Source organism: Coregonus lavaretus (genome assembly GCF_964263955.1).
Source record: "Coregonus lavaretus genome assembly, chromosome: 2".
NCBI lineage: Eukaryota > Metazoa > Chordata > Actinopteri > Salmoniformes > Salmonidae > Coregonus > Coregonus lavaretus.
The window spans coordinates 6,321,472-6,345,402 of record NC_139989.1 but is presented as its reverse complement, the minus strand read 5'-3'; the positions used below and the strand labels follow the sequence as shown (position 1 = coordinate 6,345,402).

General features: G+C 41.2%; 1 protein-coding gene across 2 annotated transcripts in view; it reads right to left on the bottom strand.

Annotated features, from left to right (window-relative positions):
* LOC311105671 (5'-AMP-activated protein kinase subunit gamma-2-like) overlaps positions 1-23,377 on the bottom strand; it is a 124,162-nt gene extending 100,785 nt beyond the window's left edge. The window contains exons 1-2 of one of the 2 annotated variants that reach the window (XM_084147888.1): positions 22,880-23,377; positions 3,169-3,240 (exon numbers count right to left, since the gene is read on the bottom strand). In XM_084147888.1, coding sequence (XP_084004014.1) covers positions 3,169-3,240; positions 22,880-22,963 — 156 coding nt within the window. In that variant the 5' untranslated portion in view covers positions 22,964-23,377. The remainder of the gene's footprint in view (positions 1-3,168; positions 3,241-22,879) is intronic. The other variant, XM_084147886.1, reaches the window with a different exon arrangement.
* Positions 23,378-23,931: the final 554 nt, after the last annotated feature.

The window sequence follows — 23,931 nt, the reverse complement described above, 5'->3', positions numbered from 1 at the left end:
TTAAGAGTAATAATGGAAACACCTAAATGAGGACACTGCCGTTTGCACAATCAGGTGTGAATGAGATTATTGATTGGATTTGGAACAATGCCAAATGTAGAGACATCCATCTCTACATGGCACCTGGGAGATCTTCAGTCCCTTTATTGACAGGTAGGCTTGATGTAAAATGTCTCCTGATGACGTCTCTGCCACTTTCTTAATTTGAAAATGTACAGTGCGTGTGCGTGCACGTATCAGATTGTGCAAGTGCGTCTTTGAGTTTGTGTGTGGAGGTTTCATATAGAGGCCACCTTCGTCAGCACCAGGGGCATACACACTGGGGAGACAGGCCCCCCCAATCAAATTGAGCAAAATAAAAACAATATGCACATTTTCCCACCAGAGATCTCGTTCCATCAAATTGACTTGTTGCGGATAAAAGTCTGTGCATGATGACGTATTGCACATAAAAATACCTTTTGCTGTAAATTCACGTTTTTGAATAAAAAATACAAGTTAAATGGCTTTCCACCACATTTTCAACTCTACTGATGGTTTTCTCACAAAACAAATTGAGTTGTATAGCGAGTGTGCCCACTATGGTATTGGCACGTGCGCTCTAGCCAACAGCTTGCAGATACAGTGTGGGTATAGCCTACATGATGAGGTTATACTAGACAAAATATTATTTTTATTTGTCAAACAGCAGCCAAGCATCGATGATCATGTCACCAGAACAAGACCCTCAATATTTATTGGAAAGGAGCATCAAGCTCATCACCTTGCACTTTCACCACCCTGTGAAGTTCATTATAACTTATTTCATCTGTAGCCTAATAAACTGCATGCTTTAGCGACAAGTCGTAGTGGGAAGACCACGCAACATGTCATTGCGTGACTCCAAGTTTACTTCAATATGATGGTTATTATATCAATATTTGCGCATAAAAGCGTTTCCACCATCATTTCACGTATAATACATTTCACCTACACAAAAAGATCCTACCTTGTCTATTTTGTTTTGTCCACATTTGGAAAGTTTACTGAGTTCCTGTTTCCATCAGGCCTATCATGACATTTGTTATCCGACGTGTACTTTCCTCTAATAAAAAGGAAGGATGGAAACCTGGTTAGTGTTCCAAACGGGACATTATTTGTATTTTTCCCTACACATGCAAACACCATCAGATAGAATTATCAGCAAGCAGTGCACTGGGTTAGTCAGATTTGATTCACTCTCACGGGATACATTTTCAAGTACATAACTATAGAGAACATACAAAAATGATATGGTAATACAAAATGTAATATTACAAACTCCCAGGAATGTCATACATGATGATCACTAGCTTATACACTAACTTTCACACATCTAGATGGCCGGGCGGGGTGGGTGTGGAGCCAGAGACAGCAGGGGTTCAAACTGTAGAACCCAGTTCCTACATTTGAATTAAAAAAAATATTTTATCAAACAAAACTATGCTACATTTTATCTCTGGGACCCTTAGGATGACAAATCAGAGCAAGATTACTAAATGTAAGTACATTATTTACCTTCAGAGGTGAATGTATCAAACCTGTTGCCGTGATAAGTTTTTTGTTGTTGTGCACTCTCCTCAAACAATAGCATGGTATTTTTTCACTGTAATAGCTACTGTAAATTGGACAGTGCAGTTAGATTAACAATAATTTAAGCTTTCTGCCCATATAAGACATGTCTATGTCCTGGAAAGTTTGCTGTTACTTACAACAGTCATGCCAATCACATTAGCGTACGTTAGCTCAACCGTCCCATATACGGGACACCGATCCCGTAGAGGTTAAATAGAGACCAAACGCCAATGTCAGTGCTGCAATCCCCACTAGAGCTACAGTAGGCTTACAATTATGTGATGGCATTTTAATATGGTAATGATGAAGATTAAAATATTAAAGTTGGCTGAAGCACATCTAGACAACACCATCAGTCTATAAATTAACCCCAACCATCTCTGGATTCTCAATAGTAGATAGATATGAACCGGTGAAAATACAAAAATATTAAAGATTGATATTTTCCCAGTGCACACTAGTATGAATGAAATTAATGAATTAATTAATTACATTTGATTTTCGTGTCAAATCGCCAATTGGCAACCCATCCCTTATGGGATTAATTGACACATAAACAAATACTAAAATAATTCACTGTGGTAATTCTTCTTCCGGTGTTCTCTGCAGTGCACATCGCATAAAGAGTGAAAAAAATGAAAGGTAAAAATCAATACATAATAGTAAATAAGGTTATCCAAACAATAATATACAGTGCATTCTCAAAGTATTCAGAGCCCTTCATTTTTCCACATTCTGTTACATTACAGCCTTATTCTAAAATGGATTAAATAAAACAAATCTACAAACAATACCCATAATGACAAAGCAAAAACTGGGTTTTAGAAATGTTAGCAAATGTATAAAAAAAAAAAGAAACTGAAATACCTTATTTACATAAGTATTCAGACCCTTTGCTATGAGACTCGAAACTGAGCTCAGGTGCATCTTGTTTCCATTGATCATCCTTGACATGTTTCTACAACTTGATTGGAGTCCACCTGTGGTAAATTATATTGATTGGACATGATTTGGAAAGGAACACACGTCTATATAAGGTCCCACAGTTGACAGTGCATGTCAGAGCAAAAACCAAGCCATGAAGTCGAAGGAATTGTCCGTAGAGCTCCGAGACAGGATTGTGTCGAGGCACAGATCTGGGGAAGGGTACCAAAAACCTTCTGCAGCATTGAAGGTCCCCAAGATCACAGTGGCCTCCATTATTCTTAAATGGAAGAAGTTAGGAACCACCAAGACTCTTCCTAGAGCTGGCCGCCAGACCAAACGGGGGAGAAGGGCATTGGTCAGGGAGGTGACCAAGAACCCGATGGTCACTTTGACAGAGCTCCAGAGTTCCTCTGTGGAGATGGGAGAACCTTCCAGAAGGACAACCATCTCTGCAGTACTCCACCAATCAGGCCTTTATGGTAAAGTGGCCAGACGCAAGCCACTCCTCAGTAAAAGGCACATGACAACCCGTTACCAACCTCCTACCTACCTACCTACCTACCTACCTACCTACATAACATATACAGATAAATAAATACAAAAAAATGGTAGTGGTGAGGGTGTGCCGGGCTCGGGACATCACTGTACCTTCTGTATGTCGGCCTTATCCACATGGTCGGCATCTCCCTCCAAGAAGGGCATGGCAAACGAGCCGAGGTCCTGTAGACCAAAGAGAGAACGCCAGCGTTAGATAAACATTGGCATTAGTATTGGACTCGTGGCAGCCCCCCACACCACCCCCGCAAAGAAAACACTGCCTTCACAAATAATTTATCAGCAAAGTCATACCAGAATACTTTTGCCACCCTTTGTAGAACATAACATTTGATTCCAGAAGCATTTACTGCATATAGCGTTATAAAAACGTAATCTAATATAATATAGTCTCTAATAATATAATCTATGATCATCTAAATCAGAGAGTTGACTTTAGACACACTCAGTTCCCAAGATCTCGTTTGCATTACTGACAATGTCCTCCAACAATCACCTTTAGAATGCTGATGCCAGAGAATGGAATGTTAATTTCTCTACCATAAGCCGCCTCCAACTGTACAGGGCAAATGTCAACGTTGTGAACAGAGTGCCCCATAGTGGTGGTGGGGTTATGGTATGGGCAGGCATAAGCTACGGACAGCGAATACAATTGCATTTTATCGATGGCAATTTGAAAGCACAGTGACACCGTGACGAGATCCTGAGGCCCATTGTCGTGCCATTCATCAGCCGCCATCACCTCAGGTGGATAATGTCCAGCCCCATGTCACAAGGATCTGTACACAATTCCTGGAAGCTGAAATTGTCCCAGTTCTTCCATGGCCTGCATACTCACCAGACAATTCACCCATTGAACATGTTTGGGATGCTCTGGATAGACGTGTACGACAGCGTGTTCCAGTTCCCGCCAATATCCAGCAACTTCGCAGAGCCATTGAAGAGGAGTGGGACAATATTCAATCAACAGCCTGAACAACTCTATGCAAAGGAGATGTGTCGCGCTGCATGAGGCAAATGGTGGTCACACCAGATACTGACTGGTTTTCTGATCCGCGCCCCTACTTTTTTGGGGGGGTATCTGTGACCAACAGATGCATACAGTATCTGTATTCACAGTCATGTGAAATCCATAGATTAGGGCCTAATTTATTTATTTAAATTGACAGATTTCCTTACATGAACTGTAACTCAGTAAAATCTTTGAAATTGTTGCATGTTGTGTTTCTATTTTTGTTGAGTGTATACAGTGCATTCGGAAAGTATTCAGACCCCTGGACTTTTTCCACATTGTTACGTTACAGCCTTATTGTAAAATGGATGTAATGGTTTTTTCCCCCTCAATCTACACACAATACCCCATAATGACAAAGCAAAAACAGGTTTTTAGAAATGGCTAATTTATTAAAAATATAAAACTGAAATATCACATAAGTATTCAGACCCTTTATCAGTACATTGTTGAAGCACCTTTGGCAGCGATTACAGCCTTGAATCTTCTTGGGTATGACGCTACAAGCGTGGCACACCTGTATTTGGGGAGTTTCTCCCATTCTTCTCTGCACATCCTCTCAAGTTCTGTCAGGTTGGATGGGGAGCGTTGCTGCACAGCTATTTTCAGGTCTCTCCAGAGATGTTCGATCGGGTTCAAGTCCGGCCTCTGGCTGGGCCACTGAAGGACATTCAGAGACTTGTCCCGAAGCCACTCCTGCATTGTCTTGGCTGTGTGCTTAGGGTCATTGTCCTGTTGGAAGGTGAACCTTTGTCCCAGTCTGAGGTCCTGAGCACTCTGGAGCAGGTTTTCATCAAGGATCTCTCTGTACTTTGCTCCGTTCATCTTTGCCTCGATCCTGACTAGTCTCCCAGCCCCTGCCACTGAAAAACATCCCCACAGCATGGTGACAGGTTTCCTCCAGACGTGAAGCTTGGCATTCAGGCCAAAGAGTTCAATCTTGGTTTCATCAGACCAGATAATCTTGTTTCTCATGGTCTGAGAGTATTTAGGTGCCTTTTGGCAAACTCCAAGCGGGCTGTCATGTGCCTTTTACTGGATTCTTGTCATAGCTAATATATATATATACTGCTGTACATATCATTCTTAATATAAACTGAGTGTACAAAACATTAAGAACACCTTCCTAATATTCAGTCGCAATTTTGCCATCAGAACAGCCTCAATTCGTCGGGGCATGGACTCTACAAGGTGTCGAAAGCGTTCCACAGGGATGCTGGCCCATGTTGACTCCAATGCTCCCCACAGTTGTGTAGTTGGCTGGATGTTTTTTGGTGGTGGATCATTCTTGATACACACAGGAAACTGTTGAGCGTGAAAAACCCAGCAGCGTTGCTGTTCTTGACACCCTCAAACCGGTGTGCCTGGCACCTACTACCATACCCCTTTCAAAGACATTTACATTTTTTGTCTTGCCCATTCACCCTCTGAATAGCACACACCCACAATTGTCTCAAGGCTTAAAAATTCTCCTTTAACCGGTTTCCTCCCCTTTATCTACACGGATTGAAGTGGATTTAACAAGTGACATCAATAAGGGATCATAGCTTTCACCTGGATTGACCTGGTCAGTCTGTCATGGAAAGAGCATTCTTAACGTTTTGTATACTCAGTGTATCTTTTCGGTGTATATACACATAGATTGCATTTGGATTACTGATACAGTGTTATTTGGGTAGTTAATTGGATTCATTCTGACATTTCTTGATTTCTTGTTTTTGATTATTTGTGTACTTGTTTGACATTTTACTGCACTGTTGGGAGCTAGTAACACAAGCATTTCGCTGCACACGCTATAACATCTGCTAAACTGTGTATAACACCAATAAACTTAGATTTGTTTATATCCAATAGAGAAAGATGTCTCAAACAAACAGTAACTAGAAAAACACAGACATACAGTACTATACTCTGTGGTACATTTCAATGACATACAGTACCAGTCAAAAGTTTGGACACACCTACTCATTCAACAGTTTCTTTATTTCTACTAGTTTTACATTGTAGAATAATAGTGAAGACATCAAAACTATGAAATAACATATGGAATCATGTATTAACCAAAAAAGTGTTAAACAAATCAAAATATATTTAATATTTGAGATAATTCAAATAGCTTTGCACACTCTTGGCATTCTCTCTACCAGCTTCACCTGGAATGCTTTTCCAACAGTCTTGAAGGAGTTCCCACATATGCTGAGCACTTGTTGGCTGCTTTTCCTCTGCCGTCCGACTCATCCCAAACCATCTCAATTGGGTTGAGGTCGGGGGATTGTGGAGGCCAGGTCATCTGATGCAGCACTCCATCACTCTCCTTCTTGGTCAAATAGCCCTTACACAGCCTGGAGGTGTGTTGGGTCATTGTCCTGTTGAAAAACAAATGATAGTCCCGCTAAGCCCAAACCAGATGGGATGGCGTATCACTGCAGAATGCTGGATAGCCATGCTGGTTAAGTGTGCCTTGAATTCTAAATAAATCACAGACAGTATCACCAGCAAAGCACCCCCCACACCATAACACCTCCTCCTCCATGCTTTATGGTGGGAACTACACATGCGGAGATCATCTGTTCACCCACACCACGTCTCACAAAGACACAGCGGTTGGAACCAAAAATCAAATTTGGACTCCAGACCAAAGGACACATTTCCACCGTTCTAATGTCCATAGCTCGTGTTTCTTGGCCCAAGCAGGTCTCTTCTTATTAGTGTCCTTTAGTGGTTTCTTTGCAGCAATTCGACCATGAAGTCCTGATTCACACAGTCCCCTCTGAACAGTTGATGTTGAGATGTGTCTGTGACTTGAACTCTGTGAAGCATTTATTTGGGCTGCGATTTCTGAGGCTGGTAACTCTAATGATCGTATCCTCTGCAGCAGAGGTAACTCTGGGTCTTCCATTCCTGTTGTGGTCCTCATGAGAGCCAGTTTCATCATAGTGCTTGATGGTTTTTGCGACTGCACTTTAAGAATAATAGGGCTATCTTCTGTATACCCCCCTACCTTGTCACAACACAACTGATTGGCTCAAACGCATTAAGAAGGAAAGAAATTCCACACATTTCGAGGCACACCTGTTAATTGAAAAATGCATTCCAGGTGACTACCTCATGAAGCTGGTTGAGAAAATGCCAAGAGTGTGCAAAGCTATCATCAAGGCAAAGGGTGGCTATTTGAAAAATCTCAAATATAAAATATATTTTGATTTGTTTAACACTTTTTTGGTTACTACATGATTCCATATGTGGTATTTCATAGTTTTGATGTCTTCACTATTATTTTACAAATGTCAAAAATAGTAAAAATGAAGAAAAACCCTTAAATGAGTAAGTGTGTCCAAAGTTTGACTGGTAGTGTTTGTCATACAAAATAAACACACACACACACACACACACACACACACACACACACACACACATTTCTTCAAGAAATAAATAAACATTGTTTTAATGCCCAGAAATAAAGTCAACAGAACATCAAACTTTCCATTGCTGTGTGCGGTTACTAGAATCAATCTTAGAATCAAAGGCAAACTTATCCACAATGCCTCTGAGTTCTCCCTCCATGTTGCAGACTGCGAATGGAGAGTTTAAATGGACAACGCTACTCAAAGACCACTTGGAATGAGTCCCATTGTGCAGTGTGCTAAACCTCATTAACATGCTAAAGCCCTCCTAAACGTGATTCCGTAAGAATCAAATATCACACTTAGAACCCTAGAAACGACCACTGACTCAATTGACAGCGACAGGGCAGTTGTGACAGTTTTGGGGGGTATTATAACAAGCGTTTCTTTGTCACTCTTCAAACAAAAGGACCAAATTATTTGGCAGTCCATATATGTATAAAGGAGTTGTGAGAGTAACATACCCAGTACCAAATAACCTCCCAGTTAACTGAATGGGACAACTACCAGATCCCAACTTCTACCAGAAGCAGGTCACAGATAATAATAATATATTTTATATTTTAGTAATTTAGCAGATGCTCTTATCCAGAGCGACTTACAGTATCTAGTGCCTACATTTTCTTACTTGTCCCCCGTGGGAATCGAACCCACAACCCTGGCGTTGCAAGCTTATATTTGTCATATTTCACACATGTACAGTGAGGGAAAAAAGTATTTGATCCCATGCTGATTTTGTACGTTTGCCCACTGACAAAGAAATGATCAGTCTATAATTTTAATGGTAAATTTATTTGAACAGTGAGAGACAGAATAACAACAACAAAATCCAGAAAAACGTATGTCAAAAATGTTATAAATTGATTTTAATTTTAATGAGGGAAATAAGTATTTGACCCCCTCTCAATCAGAAAGATTTCTGGCTCCCAGGTGTCTTTTATACAGGTAACGAGCTGAGATTAGGAGCACACTCTTAAAGGGAGTGCTCCTAATCTCAGCTTGTTACCTGTATAAAAGACACCTGTCCACAGAAGCAATCAATCAATCAGATTCCAAACTCTCCACCATGGCCAAGACCAAAGAGCTCTCCAAGGATGTCAGGAACAAGATTGTAGACCTACAAAAGGCTGTAATGGGCTACAAGACCATCGCCAAGCAGCTTGGTGAGAAGGTGACAACAGTTGGTGCGATTATTCGCAAATGGAAGAAACACAAAAGAACTGTCAATCTCCCTCGGCCTGGGGCTCCATGCAAGATCTCACCTCGTGGAGTTGCAATGTTCATGAGAACGGTGAGGAATCAGCCCAGAACTACACGGGAGGATCTTGTCAATGATCTCAAGGCAGCTGGGACCATAGTCACCAAGAAAACAATTGGTAACACACTACGCCGTGAAGGACTGAAATACTGCAGCGCCCGCCAGGTCCCCCTGCTCAAGAAAGCACATATACATGCCCGTCTGAAGTTTGCCAATGAACATCTGAATGATTCAGAGGAGAACTGGGTGAAAGTGTTGTGGTCAGATGAGACCAAAATCGAGCTCTTTGGCATCACCTCAACTCGCCGTGTTTGGAGGAGGAGGAATGCTGCCTATGACCCCAAGAACACCATTCCCACCGTCAAACATGGAGGTGGAAACATTATGCTTTGGGGGTGTTTTTCTGCTAAGGGGACAGGACAACTTCACCGCATCAAAGGGACGATGGACGGGGCCATGTACCGTCAAATCTTGGGTGAGAACCTCCTTCCCTCAGCCAGGGCATTGAAAATGGGTCGTGGATGGGTATTCCAGCATGACAATGACCCAAAACACACGGCCAAGGAAACAAAGGAGTGGCTCAAGAAGAAGCACATTAAGGTCCTGGAGTGGCCTAGCCACTCTCCAGACCTTAATCCCATAGAACATCTGTGGAGGGAGCTGAAGGTTCGAGTTGCCAAACGTCAGGCTCGAAACCTTAATGACTTGGAGAAGATCTGCAAAGAGGAGTGGGACAAAATCCCTCCTGGGATGTGTGCAAACCTGGTGGCCAACTACAAGAAACGTCTGACCTCTGTGATTGCCATCAAGGGTTTTGCCACCAAGTACTAAGTCATGTTTTGCAGAGGGGTCAAATACTTATTTCCCTAATTTAAAATGCAAATCAATTTATAAAATTTTTGACATGCGTTTTTCTGGATTTTTTTGTTGTTATTATGTCTCTCACTGTTCAAATAAACCTACCATTAAAATTATAGACTGATCATGTCTTTGTCAGTGGGCAAACGTACAAAATCAGCAGGGGATCAAATACTTTTTTCCCTCACTGTACAAGCGTGTATTAATACGCATGTGAATTGGAAATGTGTTTTTTTTGCATATCCCAACTCTCCCTGAGACACCAAGCTATGCAAACCCTAATGCCTACTGATCTGCAAAATACATGTAGGACTTGAGAAACATTCTTACCACTCAATGGTCAGAATTGTGTCAGGAGAACAAATCTTTCCTTATTACAAATAATAATAATATGCCATTTAGCAGACGCTTTTATCCAAAGCGACTTACAGTCATGCGTGCATACATTTTTTGTGTATTTTTGTGTATACATTTTTTGTGTATAAATCCCTCCCTGTTGCCGATGACAACTGACTGACAGGTCCAATCTTGATTGAACCAATGCGCCGAATACAACACCTTACAGTGAAATGCTTACTTAGAAGCCCTTAACCAACAATGCAGTTTTAAGAAAAATAAGTATTATCCTACTGTTCACTTCAGTCTCATTCTTACTCCAATCCCCCCCTCTTTGCCCCCCCACCCCCTCTCTCTCGCTCTGTAGTTTGCCCTCCAAACATATATTTTTTCCAGTATCTCTGCTAAGAAGTCCATCCAAAATTAAACAAATGAAAATGTTTCTATCAAACACACAAGGTCAATTTACCATATCTGGAGTGTGTGCATCTTAACCCTAGCCTGGTCGCAGATCTGTTTGTGCTGTCTTGCCAGAGTGGTCCAGGGTCATATACAGTTTGCAATACAGCACAAACAGACTAGGGACCAGGCGATCTTAACCACACGACATGCTGTTCCCAGCTGGTCCAGATTGGTTGACCTTGCACTCATCCGAGTCCCCACCTCATCTTTATCTCAAATCTAGAGACAGTGTTTGTCAGTTGAACCTTGATGCCTGTGCCAGACCCCCTCTTGGTATCTGCTGTCTACAGTACACACTCTTAAAACAGAAATAACACAGCCCAAGACACAACTCCAAGTTAGACCACTCTGCTGAAGGCCACATGAAATCCAGGAAAGGCTTGAATTGTACACTGTGCACTTAGTTTATCTAAAACTCTACACACTGATAATAAATGCCTAGTTCTTAGTCTGGATTTTATTATATTGCACCTTGCATCACGTGCGTATTTAAAAAATACATATACAATTAAAGGATTGTAGATAATGCAACTTTTCCAAAAAAATTGAATACCCTGTGAATCTGTGATTTTGTGCTTTCATTCCATTTCTACTAAACAATCACAGTCTTAGTGGGTCCAGCTACTACAGTGGATCCAGCTACTACAGTGGATCCAGCTACTACATATTCTGAGCAAGTAACGAATAGAACCTTGTAACAAATATTCCCATAGGACTTTGATTTCTCTTCTCAAGCTCACATTCCAATCACCATCACCTCTTTGCATGTCTCTTAGAAAACAAACCCAACTCCAGCCCAACACTTACACACTTTTAATTTACCTTCTACTCCCAAAGTGCAGAACGACCAGCAAAATCCCCTCTGCTGTGCATATGTTCCTGAACCACTGCGTGTTCTTATCTACATGCAGGCAAGAGGAGAATGACAAGTGGAGAAAAACTTCCTTCCCCCAAGAGAGGAGCTCACATTGACCTTCCTCTTCCAGTCTTGAAAAGCAGAGTCTGAAAGAAACCCCGCCTCTCGGGATCAAGAGAAAAACCAATCGCCAGTGATGCTAATCTGTTTGAGCTCTAAAAATCACACTCAAAGTCTAGCTGCCTAAACAGCAGCCTTTCCCTGAGCGCAAGGCTAGTCCAGTGTTTCATAATGAGTACTTAGCTATGCTGTAATGAGATAGTCAACAAAAGTGCTGCCTCAAGCGCTTACAAATCCTATTTGATGAACCTCAGAGGGGAGAGAGATAAAGAAGGATCTTAGTCCTCATCCTCCTCTCCCTCCCCTCCATCAATCCTCTGTCCTACTCTTCTCTATGGTTGAGTGTAGTTGGATGACTCAGCTAATGAATAACTGGCTAAGGCCTGCACAGACTGTACGATTGTAGCCGTCTTATGCCATGATTTTGCAGTCCCAGACAAATGTTACATTGTGGGCAAATTCTTAGGTCGTAAACAATTGTCGGACATCTTGGCTCGTTCAGTGTGACAGGGTCTAGATCTGCCGATTAAGTACCACTACGTGCAGTCGTAGGCTCTGATAAAGTTCTGCCAGTGTCAGAAATGTTGAGCCTTTATCGTATAGTGTGGTTGTTGTTAAGGTGTCAGCATGCTTCTGTTCGGCTGGCGGCTAGCCGAGTCGAACGAGCGTGCTCACATACTCCCTTAAAAAACCTCCACATGAAAAACAAGAAAAAAGCGGCAATAATACTTTTTGTCCATTTTGAAACGCCGTAGCCAGTATACACTTCCTCAAAATAGTCAGAATGAATCTAAGATAACTCAAGAAATCTATCATTAATCTTGACGTTTTTACCGAGTAGATCTTAGTCGCGCAATTTTACATCTAACTAAGATGTTTTGGTACAGTATTTGTCAATGAAAAAATTTGCATGAAAACAAGTCATCTCTCGTTGAATGACAACAAAGACTTTATTGAAGAATCCCTACAGTTGACCAATCACCGACGAAGGGGCGTAGACTTCGGATCCGAACTTTGGCTTGCCGCCATAAAAAAATGCAGTGTGCCCTAACAGCCGAAAAAACCCTCACCGAAGTCCAAAACAAACAAAAACGTTGTCATAATATATGCACAAACTCTTCCAAACTGTTTCGGCTGTGAAGCATGCGGACGACTTTACAAGCCGATCCCGGCGACTGACCAACGGCGGGCAATGACCCCATGCATTTTTTTATTCAAAATTAAACTACAATGGGCTGTGTCTAGAAGTAATGGGCTGTGTCTAGTAAAAATAACAAACACACCTCGAATGTCAAAATCGCAATGCTTGCATTGAGTAATGCCAATAATTATGTGGAGGCGCAGATCACATTCGAGCTATGGGGCTTCTATTTGGAGTCAGCGTTTCCATGTTGTGATGTGTCTCTTCAATTAGAGAGTTGAGCTTTTCATTACGAGGGGTGCACGGTCACAGAGGTAGGAGGAGCAGTGTCTGTCAATCATCAACATAGCAACAGATTGTTATTGTTCTTTCGTGCCACAGATTATCCATTATATTGACCAGATACGCTATTGGCCGCTCTAACAAATTAAAATGCATGTCTTCAAAAATGGAAGGCAGTCGGGAGGAGGCAAGATTAGGTGGGACCATTCTAGCCAATGAGAGGGCAGATACGCGTGTGAACAACAGGCACAACACTGATATAAAGTGTTTTTTCTCAAAGTTGCCGGGATGTCACGTGTCCTACTTAAATCAGTACACTCGTAACAACCTAAGCATTACGAAACTTCTAGTTGATCAAAAAAGTCACACGTAGCAAATAAGCCATTAAATTTTTAGTTAATCATATTCAACATCCTCATTGACCTCCATACAAAAACTCCTTGCTTGGTGAGCCCAGAAAAATAACAATAAAATAAAAGAAGCCACCTGCTGGAGAAGACAGATTTTGGGCCCAGTAATCCCGCTCGCATTGCCTCTTCCTCTCTGGCCATGCTTGATACACCCAGTCAGAGTGGAAGAGGCTAGAATGGTCCCACCTAATTTTGCCTCCTCCCGAATGCCTTCCATTTTTTAAGACATTTATTTTCATTGTTAGAGTGGCCACTTGAGTATCTGGTCAATATAATGGATAATCTGTGGCATAAAAGAACAACAACAATTCACAGGCATGACAGCTACTGTAAAATAATGGTCCCACTCGAAACTAAACATAACTTTTTAATTAAGCCTCTGTAAAGCCTTTATGGGGGCTCTATAAATGCTTCAGAAATCGTTCATAAACAAATGTCATGCTAAGGTTGGGAATAGGGTTATGCCACATTTGACTTTATAGGGTTGGGTGATATTTGGGAGACCTCTTCTACGATATGCTACTCCAGATATTGCGATATCCGATATGATCGTTCTGCGCCGGTAATGCCTAGATCATTCCAAAAACTGTGCAATTTGTGCTTATTTACTATATTATAGTCGCATTCTCATTAAATAATCTTAGTATGCAGAAAAGATACGGCTTAGTTAATTCATTTAGACTTAATTTTCAACATATTGATACAGCCTAACTGATAAAACTGCAAATAGAGTATAGTCTTTAACATCACGATATATCGTCTTGCACTTTACAATTTATCGTCAATGTCAAATATCATGATATTAGATTTAAATCATCTAAAATCGTCCGAACCCTATTTTGATTAAATCAAAATCGGTTAAGTGCTTTGAAAAACACACAACCCCCATTATGTTCATGAGCTGTAGTTATTGAAGGGGAAATGTCTTCATTTACAAATGGAGGAAAAATGAATTGCCTCAACTCCATTCCATCATTGGCTTTCAATTATGCCCTGACTCTATCCTTCTGAGTTCCTCCGTTTTTTAACAAACCCTTTCATTTGCCAGCCTAGATGAGTCATTCTCAGAGAAAGAGGCTCCTTCTTTGAATACTAACTCACTTGCCAGTTTGGAAGACATTGATAAGAAGAAAGTGCTGTGGCCAATGCATTTTGTCCGTCAAGCCCTTCAAGTTCAAACTGCCACCTTTGTTTATTGTGGGTAACAGCTATTAATAGACGCCAATTGTTTAACCTCCAAACAGTTTAAGCTGAACTAACCTCGCCTCAAATTCTTCAAAAGTATTTTAAACCCTTAGTCAATCACACCACACTGTATCAAAGTCCACAGATATTATTTGAATAAACCACTGTTCTCGTTTCGGATGTTGTTCATGGGAGTTCAAAATCAGGCAGAGACTCCAAAGCTCCTCCTATAGTAGCTTTCTCAACACTTGTTCCTCAAGCAGAATTTGTATCATCATCTCAGTGTTTCCATCATTTTGGGCTTTACAACTGTGAAACACTGCAGGACGTAGGTCTATATATGAATGTTCGAGACTGGAGATGAGCAAATTCAACGAGCACATTCTGTGGAACAGAATAATATTACCCTAAGATTTAGACTTGGTTCTAATCTGACATTTGATGAAGTCAGAGGATGACCCCTTTCTCCCCCAAGCCAAACCTCATAGCAAAGAAACAATAATATGTAATCACAGATTTATTCTCCAAAATACTGTTTTTGACTCAACACAAGGAAAAGCTGCCATTTGTTATTATCACCCCCATATCTCAGACTGCCCATCTTAATCTTTTATTTTTATTGGCCAGTCTGAGATATGGCTTTTTCTGTGCAACTCTGCCTAGAAGGTCAGCATCCCAGAGTCGCCTCTTCACTGTTGACGTTGAGACTGGTGTTTTGCGGGTACTATTTAATGAAGCTGCCAGTTGAGGACCTGTGAGGTGTCTGTTTCTCAAACTAGACACTCTAATGTGTTTGTCCTCTTGCTCAGTTGTGCACCGGGGCCTCTCACTCCTCTTTCTATTCTGGTTAGAGCCAGTTTGCGCTGTTCTGTGAAGGGAGTAGTACACAGCGTTGTACGAGATCTTCAGTTTCTTGGCAATTTCTCGCATGGAATAGCCTTCATTTCTCAGAACAAGAATAGACTGACGAGTTTCAGAAGAAAGTTATTTGTTTCTGGCCATTTTGAGCCTGTAATCGAACCCACAATTGCTGATGCTCCAGATACTCAACTAGTCTCAAGAAGGCCAGTTTTTTTGTTTCTTTAAAACAGTTTTCAGCTGTGCTAACATAATTGCAAAAGGGTTTTCTAATGATCAATTAGCCTTTTAAAATGATAAACTTGGATTAGCAAAAACAACGTGCCATTGGAACACAGGACTGATGGTTGCTGATAATGGCCCTCTGTAGATATTCCTTCTTTTTTTTTCTTTTCTTTTTTTTTTATCAGCTGTTTCCAGCTACAATAGCCATTTACAACATTAACAATGTCTACACTGTATTTCTGATCAATTTGATTTTATTTTAATGGACAGAAAAATTGCTTTTCTTTCAAAAACAATGACATTTCTAAGTGACCCCAAACTTTAGAACGGTAGTGTACCTCACTGTGTGGATAAAATGGAATGGAACTGACAAAAATACCAGGTATGGAAAACAAAACCTTGGGATTACAAAATAGCCTACAGCCTTTTAGTGCAACATACGTTCATTTTCAATTGTTATCAATTGTAATTGAACGCCATCCCTCGTTTTGAGAACTTCAGTGGACGCTTGATTGGTCTGGCGAGAGCCCCTGAACTTCAAATGTCTCTTTACAAAAGGATTCGTCACACACCCCTTTAAAAAAGTATTTAAAAAAACAAAAGTATTTGGTGCAGTCAAATGTTTTCCAATGCAGACTAACCCAACAACACAGAATCAACATTACACCATTCCAAATTTCCACAAGTAGTTCCCCAATGCGGCCAACACATTCCTATTTCATAGGCTGTCAGTCTTCAGCTGCAGGATTATATGTGTCTATTGATGCACAGAGGCATGGCCATAAACACTGCACCGGCCTATTGTCAAGACACAATACAACAAAAGAGAGGTGATTATTGTTACCATGGTCCATTGTGGACTCATTGTCCATGAGGAGTGTATATGTACGTATACAGGCCTGCATCTATTTTTCTACATACTTTTGATATGTACTGTTATACTGTATGACAGAGAATTGTATGATCAGAGAAGTAAAAATTCATTCATTCTATTAGAACTAATTTTTTCCTTTCAATAGAATAACGAAAGCATTTCAAAAGGAGAAAAAGGAGAAATGCACATCTACATTTTTATCCAGACCATAATGTAAAATGGGGGTCTCATGAAATTTGCATCCGATTCACAAGGCTTGCATTATCAGTCTGTCGATAGTAGCCTAAATATTGACCAACCCAGATGCATTGGAGATAACCCATGCTCCTACCAAACAACTTCTCCACTCCAAAAATACAACAGCACTGTGCAAAGCCTGATCAATAATATTATTATCACATTTAATAAGAAATAACCCTTTCTCTGTTTGCTCTTAGCTTAAAATCACCAGCAGCTGAAAACAAAGAGAGTAAGCGTTGCCAACATGTTCCATTGTAAGACAGATATCACTGCTTCCCCTCCTATCCGAGCCATACCATGTCCATTGAGCACAGTCTATGAGATTCACAAAACACATGAGCATACTCCTGCAAATGAAGAAAACATACCTCAGATATGTTGTAGGCTAAATGTATGTGCCAGTGGTATTTCAAAAATAGCTGTATGGATAAAACACAAATCAGATTACTATCACTAGCTGTAAGGTGATCCACTGTCTCCTAAGCACGTTTGGTGTCACGTATAAAGCCCATTGCCCAGCACTGCACATGAGAAAGAGGGGCATTCTTTACGCCTACACTATAGAATTGACATAAACCCAAGAGTGACATTGTCTTGTGTCAAGCAGCCTTAACGGCATCAGAGTCAATCTAACGTTAACAGTGAATCACACAAATCAGGGTGTAACTTCTCAAAATCAACACTACTGCATTTGTTTGGTCAACATACTGCACTACAGTTCGACATTATAAGTGGACCTACACGTATGGATGAGGGATACGCAGGCAGACCTATTCAAATGGACGTCTTTTGTTGTTATTCAACGACAAACACAAAAGGAAACCATTTCCCATGTCTATGAAAACGGGGCAGAGTTTCTTACCGTTTCCACAAATGTAGGACATTTGGTTTCGTATATTTATCTTGGCATATCATAGAAATAGCATAGTGGCACATAGGAAGATAAGATAGACTAAAACGGTGGGAACTTCTATTGTCATCACCAATAACAATTGGAGCATCAGATTCCTGACCAATGGAATTTTAAGATTTTTCCTTATTCCACTACCAGGTGTGACAGTCCTTGGACGTCAGGTAAAAACATCACAAGTACCTGTAGAACTCATCAAGCTTGTCTGAAGGGTATGGCCAAAGGTCGGTGATCTGGAGCACATACAGGCCCAGTCCAGAAACTACCGAAGAAGAAGAAGAAGAAGAGCTAAAGAATATGGATGAATTCCAAGCCAAGCTCTCTTCCCTAATCCAATAAAGCCCTCTTCCCTGCTCCATTACTGCCTCCTGGTGTGGATCTGGGTGGGGGGAGGGGGTGTGTATTAAGTCAATCTAACTAGCTTGGTACACCATTACTGTATTTTGTATTTATTCAGGGGAGCCCAATTGAGACCATAGTCTCATTCTCAAATGGTGCACTGAGAACAAACAACTCTCAAACATAATTCAATAAATCAATAAAACAGCAAAAAAAGAAACCACAGGATAGAGCAATAAACCACCACAATCAACCAAAACACTTGCAAACCTCAGTGAATTAATCTCTCATTGGTGTTCTAAACTGACCAATTGGCAGGGGTTCAAGATGTAAGGAGGTTTGTAAATTATTCTAAACATGGAGCATGTTAAAACTGAAGACTGATTTACTTAGGTTGGTAGAGACATGAAGGACCTCAAGAGTTAACCAACCCTGTGAGCGGGTTTGGTGCCCTGTATCTTTATACTTTAATAGAGAAGTGAGATATGTTGGAAGCTTGTGCAGCAGAACTTTGTAAACAAAAAGGTAGAGATTAAGTGATCTACTGTACATTAATTACACTGTACAGTCGTGGTCAAAAGCTGAGAATGACACAAGTATTGGTCTTCACAAAGTTAGCTGCTTCAGTGTTATGAGATATTTTTGTCAGATGTTACTATGGTATACTGAAGTATAATTACAAGCATTCCATAAGTGTCAAAGGCTTTTATTGACAATTACATCAAGTTTATGCAAAGAGTCAATATTTGCAGTGTTGACCCTTCTTTTTCAAGACCTCTGCAATCCGCCCTGGCATGCTGTCAATTAACTTCAGGGCCACATCCTGACTGATGGCAGCCCATTCTTGCATAATCAATGCTTGGAGTTTGTCAGAATTTGTGGGTTTTTGTTTGTCCACCCGCCTCGAGGATCGACCACAAGTTCTCAAATGGGATTAAGGTCTGGGGAGTTTCCTGGTCATGGACCCAAAATGTTTATGTTTTGTTCCCCGAGCCACTTAGTTATCACTTTTGCCTTATGGCAAGGTGCTCCATCATGCTGGAAAAGGCATTGGTCGTCACCAAACTGTTCTTGGATGGTTGGGAGAAGTTGCTCTCGGAGGATGTGTTGGTACCATTCTTTATTCATGGCTGTGTTCTTAGGCAAAATTATGAGTGAGCCCACTCCCTTGGCTGAGAAGCAACCCCACACATGAATGGTCTCAGGATGCTTTACTGTTGACATGACACAGGACTGATGGTAGCGCTCACCTTGTCTTCTCCGGACAAGGTGTTTTCCGGATGCCCCAAACAATCGGAAAGGGGATTCATCCGAGAAAATGACTTTACCCCAGTCCTCAGCAGTCCAATCCCTGTACCTTTTGCAGAATATCAGTCTGTCCCTGATGTTTTTCCTGGAGAGAAGTGGCTTCTTTGCTGCCCTTCTTGACACTAGGCACTCACACCTGCCTGCTGCCATTCCTGAGCAAGCTCTGCATTGGTGGTGCCCCGATCCCGCAGCTGAATCAACTTTAGGAGACGGTCCTGGCGCTTGCTGGACTTTTTTGGGCACCCTGACGCCTTCTTCACAACAATTGAACCTCTCTCCTTGAAGTTCTTGATGATCCGATAAATGGTTGATTTAGGTGCAATCTTACTAGCAGCAATATCCTTGCTTGTGAAGCCCTTTTTGTGCAAAACAATGATGACGGCACGTGTTTCCTTGCAGGTAACCATGGTTAACAGAGGAAGAACAATGATTTCAAGCACCACCCTCCTTTTAAAACTTCCAGTCTGTTATTCTAACTCAATCAGCATGCCAGAGTGATCTCCAGCCTAGTCCTCATCAACACTCTCACCTGTGTTAACAAGAGAATCACTGACATGATGGCAGCTGGTCCTTTTGTGGCAGGGCTGAAATGCAGTGGAAATGTTTTTTGGGGATTAAGTTCATTTTCATGGCAAAGAGGGACTTTGCAATTAATTGCAATTCATCTGATCATTCTTCATGACATTCTGGAGTATATGCAAATTGCCATCATCAAAACTAAGGCAGCAGACTTTGTGAAAATTAGTATTTGTGTCATTCTCAAAACATTTCACCACGACTGTAGTTCTACTAGGACAACCATTTCAGATCACAGAGAAACAGGCCACAAGGGCAGAAAGAGCAGAATCAAGCCTTCTGCTCTTTTGCGCCAAAAATAAAACACCATCTTGATGATGGAGTGCAGATGGATGCCCAGCAGGTCATTGGTTATAAGCTATCTGTGACCACTTCCTTTATAACACATGGTGAGCTTGGAGATCCATGAGGAAGGGCCCTTGATGAGTCACAGAATGTTCCATGACGTGAATTTGCCTTAACATCAGCATCACTGATTTGAAGGTCATCCCTCTTGCCAAGGTCTGGGATTTTGCATAACAGCAATATCGCTAACAATACTGACTTAACATATATCTCCACGTACAGTGAGGGAAAAAAGTATTTGATCCCCTGCTGATTTTGTACGTTTTCCCACTGACAAAGACATGATCAGTCTATAATTTTAATGGTAGGTTTATTTGAACGGTGAGACAGAATAACAACAACAAAATCCATAAAAACGCATGTCAAAAATGTTATAAATTGATTTGCATTTTAATGAGGGAAATAAGTATTTGACCCCTCTGCAAAACATGACTTAGTACTTGGTGGCAAAACCCTTGTTGGCAATCACAGAGGTCAGACGTTTCTTGTAGTTGGCCACCAGGTTTGCACACATCTCAAGAGGGATTTTGTCCCACTCCTCTTTGCAGATCTTCTCCAAGTCATTAAGGTTTCGAGGCTGACGTTTGGCAACTCAAACCTTCAGCTCCCTCCACAGATTTTCTATGGGATTAAGGTCTGGAGACTGGCTAGGCCACTCCAGGACCTTAATGTGCTTCTTCTTGAGCCACTCCTTTGTTGCCTTGGCCATGTGTTTTGGGTCATTGTCATGCTGGAATACCCATCCACGACCCATTTTCAATGCCCTGGCTGAGGGAAGGAGGTTCTCACCCAAGATTTGACGGTACATGGCCCCGTCCATCGTCCCTTTGATGCAGTGAAGTTGTCCTGTCCCCTTAGCAGAAAAACACCCCCAAAGCATAATGTTTCCACCTCCATGTTTGACGGTGGGGATGGTGTTCTTGGGGTCATAGGCAGCATTCCTCCAAACACGGCGAGTTGAGTTGATGGCAAAGAGCTCGATTTTGGTCTCATCTGACCACAACACTTTCTTCCAGTTCTCCTCTGAATCATTCAGATGTTCATTGGCAAACTTCAGACGGGCATGTATATGTGCTTTCTTGAGCAGGGGAACCTTGCGGGCGCTGCAGGATTTCAGTCCTTCATGGCGTAGTGTGTTACCAATTGTTTTCTTGGTGACTATGGTCCCAGCTGCCTTGAGATCATTGACAAGATCCTCCCATGTAGTTCTGGGCTGATTCCTCACCGTTCTCATGATCATTGCAACTTCACGAGGTGAGATCTTGCATGGAGCCCCAGGCCGAGGGAGATTGACAGTTCTTTTGTGTTTCTTCCATTTGCGAATAATCGCACCAACTGTTGTCACCTTCTCACCAAGCTGCTTGGCGATGGTCTTGTAGCCCATTCCAGCCTTGTGTAGGTCTACAATCTTGTCCCTGACATCCTTGGAGAGCTCTTTGGTCTTGGCCATGGTGGAGAGTTTGGAATCTGATTGATTGATTGCTTCTGTGGACAGGTGTCTTTTATACAGGTAACAAGCTGAGATTAGGAGCACTCCCTTTAAGAGTGTGCTCCTAATCTCAGCTCGTTACCTGTATAAAAGACACCTGGGAGCCAGAAATCTTTCTGATTGAGAGGGGGTCAAATACTTATTTCCCTCATTAAAATGCAAATCAATTTATAACATTTTTTAGATATGTTTTTCTGGATTTTTTTGTTGTTATTCTGTCTCTCACTGTTCAAATAAACCTACCATAAAAATTATAGACTGATCATTTCTTTGTCAGTGGGCAAACGTACAAAATCAGCAGGGGATCAAATACTTTTTTCCCTCACTGTAAGTAGATGTATGTGTCTGTGTGTGCACATAAACATGAGACATCCCTAGTATCTCCTCCACCAACTATTGTCACCGGTCACATCAGCAGTAAACTTAGAATTACAGGATATACACTACCAGTCAAGAGTGTACAAAGCTGTCATAAAGGCAAAGGGTGGCTATTTGAAGAATCTCAAATATTTTGATTTGTTTTAACACTTTGTTGGTTACTACATAATTCTATATGTGTTATTTCATAAGTTTGATGTCTTCACTATTATTCTAAAATGTAGAAAATAGTAAAAATAAAGAAAAACCCTTGAATGAGTAGGTGTTTCCAAACTTTTGACTGGTACTGTATGTGCAGTGCAGTTGGTCTAGCTGATATCATACTGACTTGGAATGACTCACGATGACTGCTGACCTCAAACTGAATTCAGATTTTACATTCCCTCTCCCTACAGCCGAAGAGGAAGCTCTGAGTATACTACTACCGAGTTATGTCACGATGGCTATACATTTATTATTATTATTATTATTATTATAAATGGCCCTGAATAGAAACAAAGGCTTTGTGCATACTGTAAAATGTACATTTCTGGTCATGGACTTAACTAAAATTGAATATGGTTCATAAAATGTAGCCTACACTCAGCATGAAGAAGCCAGGAATCACAATGCAAAAAATGTGGCTAAATCATAAATATGGAGATAACTAAGCATGTGTGTTGTGTTAATCTATTTTCTGCATGACATATGCCACAGATTCCGTGCCAGGCATTGTTTACCGCGGATACATTGTATACACATTCAAAAGAAACACTATAGAGAGCAAAATGTTGCAACAGTATATTTCACTGAAGGAAACGCATACCACAACCCCGCCCACGTGTAGGCTACATGCTCAACTTCAGAGCATGCGCGAGCGAGCATACATAGTAAATAGGCTATCATTTCGTCCCCAAAAAATGACCACCAATTAATATTTCTGAAGAGAAAAGACTTACGGGCATATTCAGTCGAAGTGTCCTCTTCTTTCTCGGTGTCTTCTTCACGTCTCTCTTCTTGGAGTCATTTGCTGTGCTTCCCATATTCTTCTAGAATTCTCTAAACAACTGGACTCATTAAATCGTTACTTTGGCTACTCTCGTGCTAGGTAGACTGACAACAGTGGGAGTGTGGTGAATGATACCAAAACAATCACTGCAAAAACATTATTCGGATTCTGACAGAGTTCCTTATGGCAAGTAGGTCCGTGTACTCCACTCAACTCGTGTGTTGATTAAATGTATCGGCTTGAGATCAATTATATCAGACCTGACAAAAAAATAAAACGCGCAGACTGCGATTCACTTGGCATAAAATAAACGACAACAAACTGCAAGAGTAAATCCACAATTGAAACAAGGAAGGTCGTATGATAATGCAAATGCAGACTTACGTTCCCAGAGCGGATTTGATGGGTTCACGCTTCACAGTGGAGAGACAAGTACGCATGCACATTAGTTGGCCAGTGGCCACTGGTACCAGCTCGGGCTCATCGTGGGACTCGTGCCAGTGGGTGCGTCAAGCTTTGCGCGCAGCTCGGAATTGTCACATGGCTGTGTTTACGTTGTGGCAGCAGCATGAGGAAGCGACTGACCAATAATTGAGTAAAAGTTTAAGTATTCGATTTTCTTGACGTACACCATCATATTACACCACCTAATAAGCTTTAGACTGATTCTGTTCACAATCCTTATGCAATGGCCAACATATGGAGGCCCTACAGTTCAAATTATGATCTGCAGTCATCATCATAATCAAAGTCCCAGCCTCTCCAATATGGCCACCATGTGGTCTCAATGGAATACTACACTTGATACGATAGTTTGGTCTACATGGGGCGCATCTCAATAGTCAAAGTGTCTTCCTCTCCTTGTCACATCTTCCTCATCTCTACTGGTTTGGCCGGAAAGGCCTGTTCGAAACTCAAACACAATTCATGAATAGGAACAAGTTTAACATGAATTAATTTAGCTTTCACCTGTTTTCAGATCAGTTTAGTAGAATGAAAGGA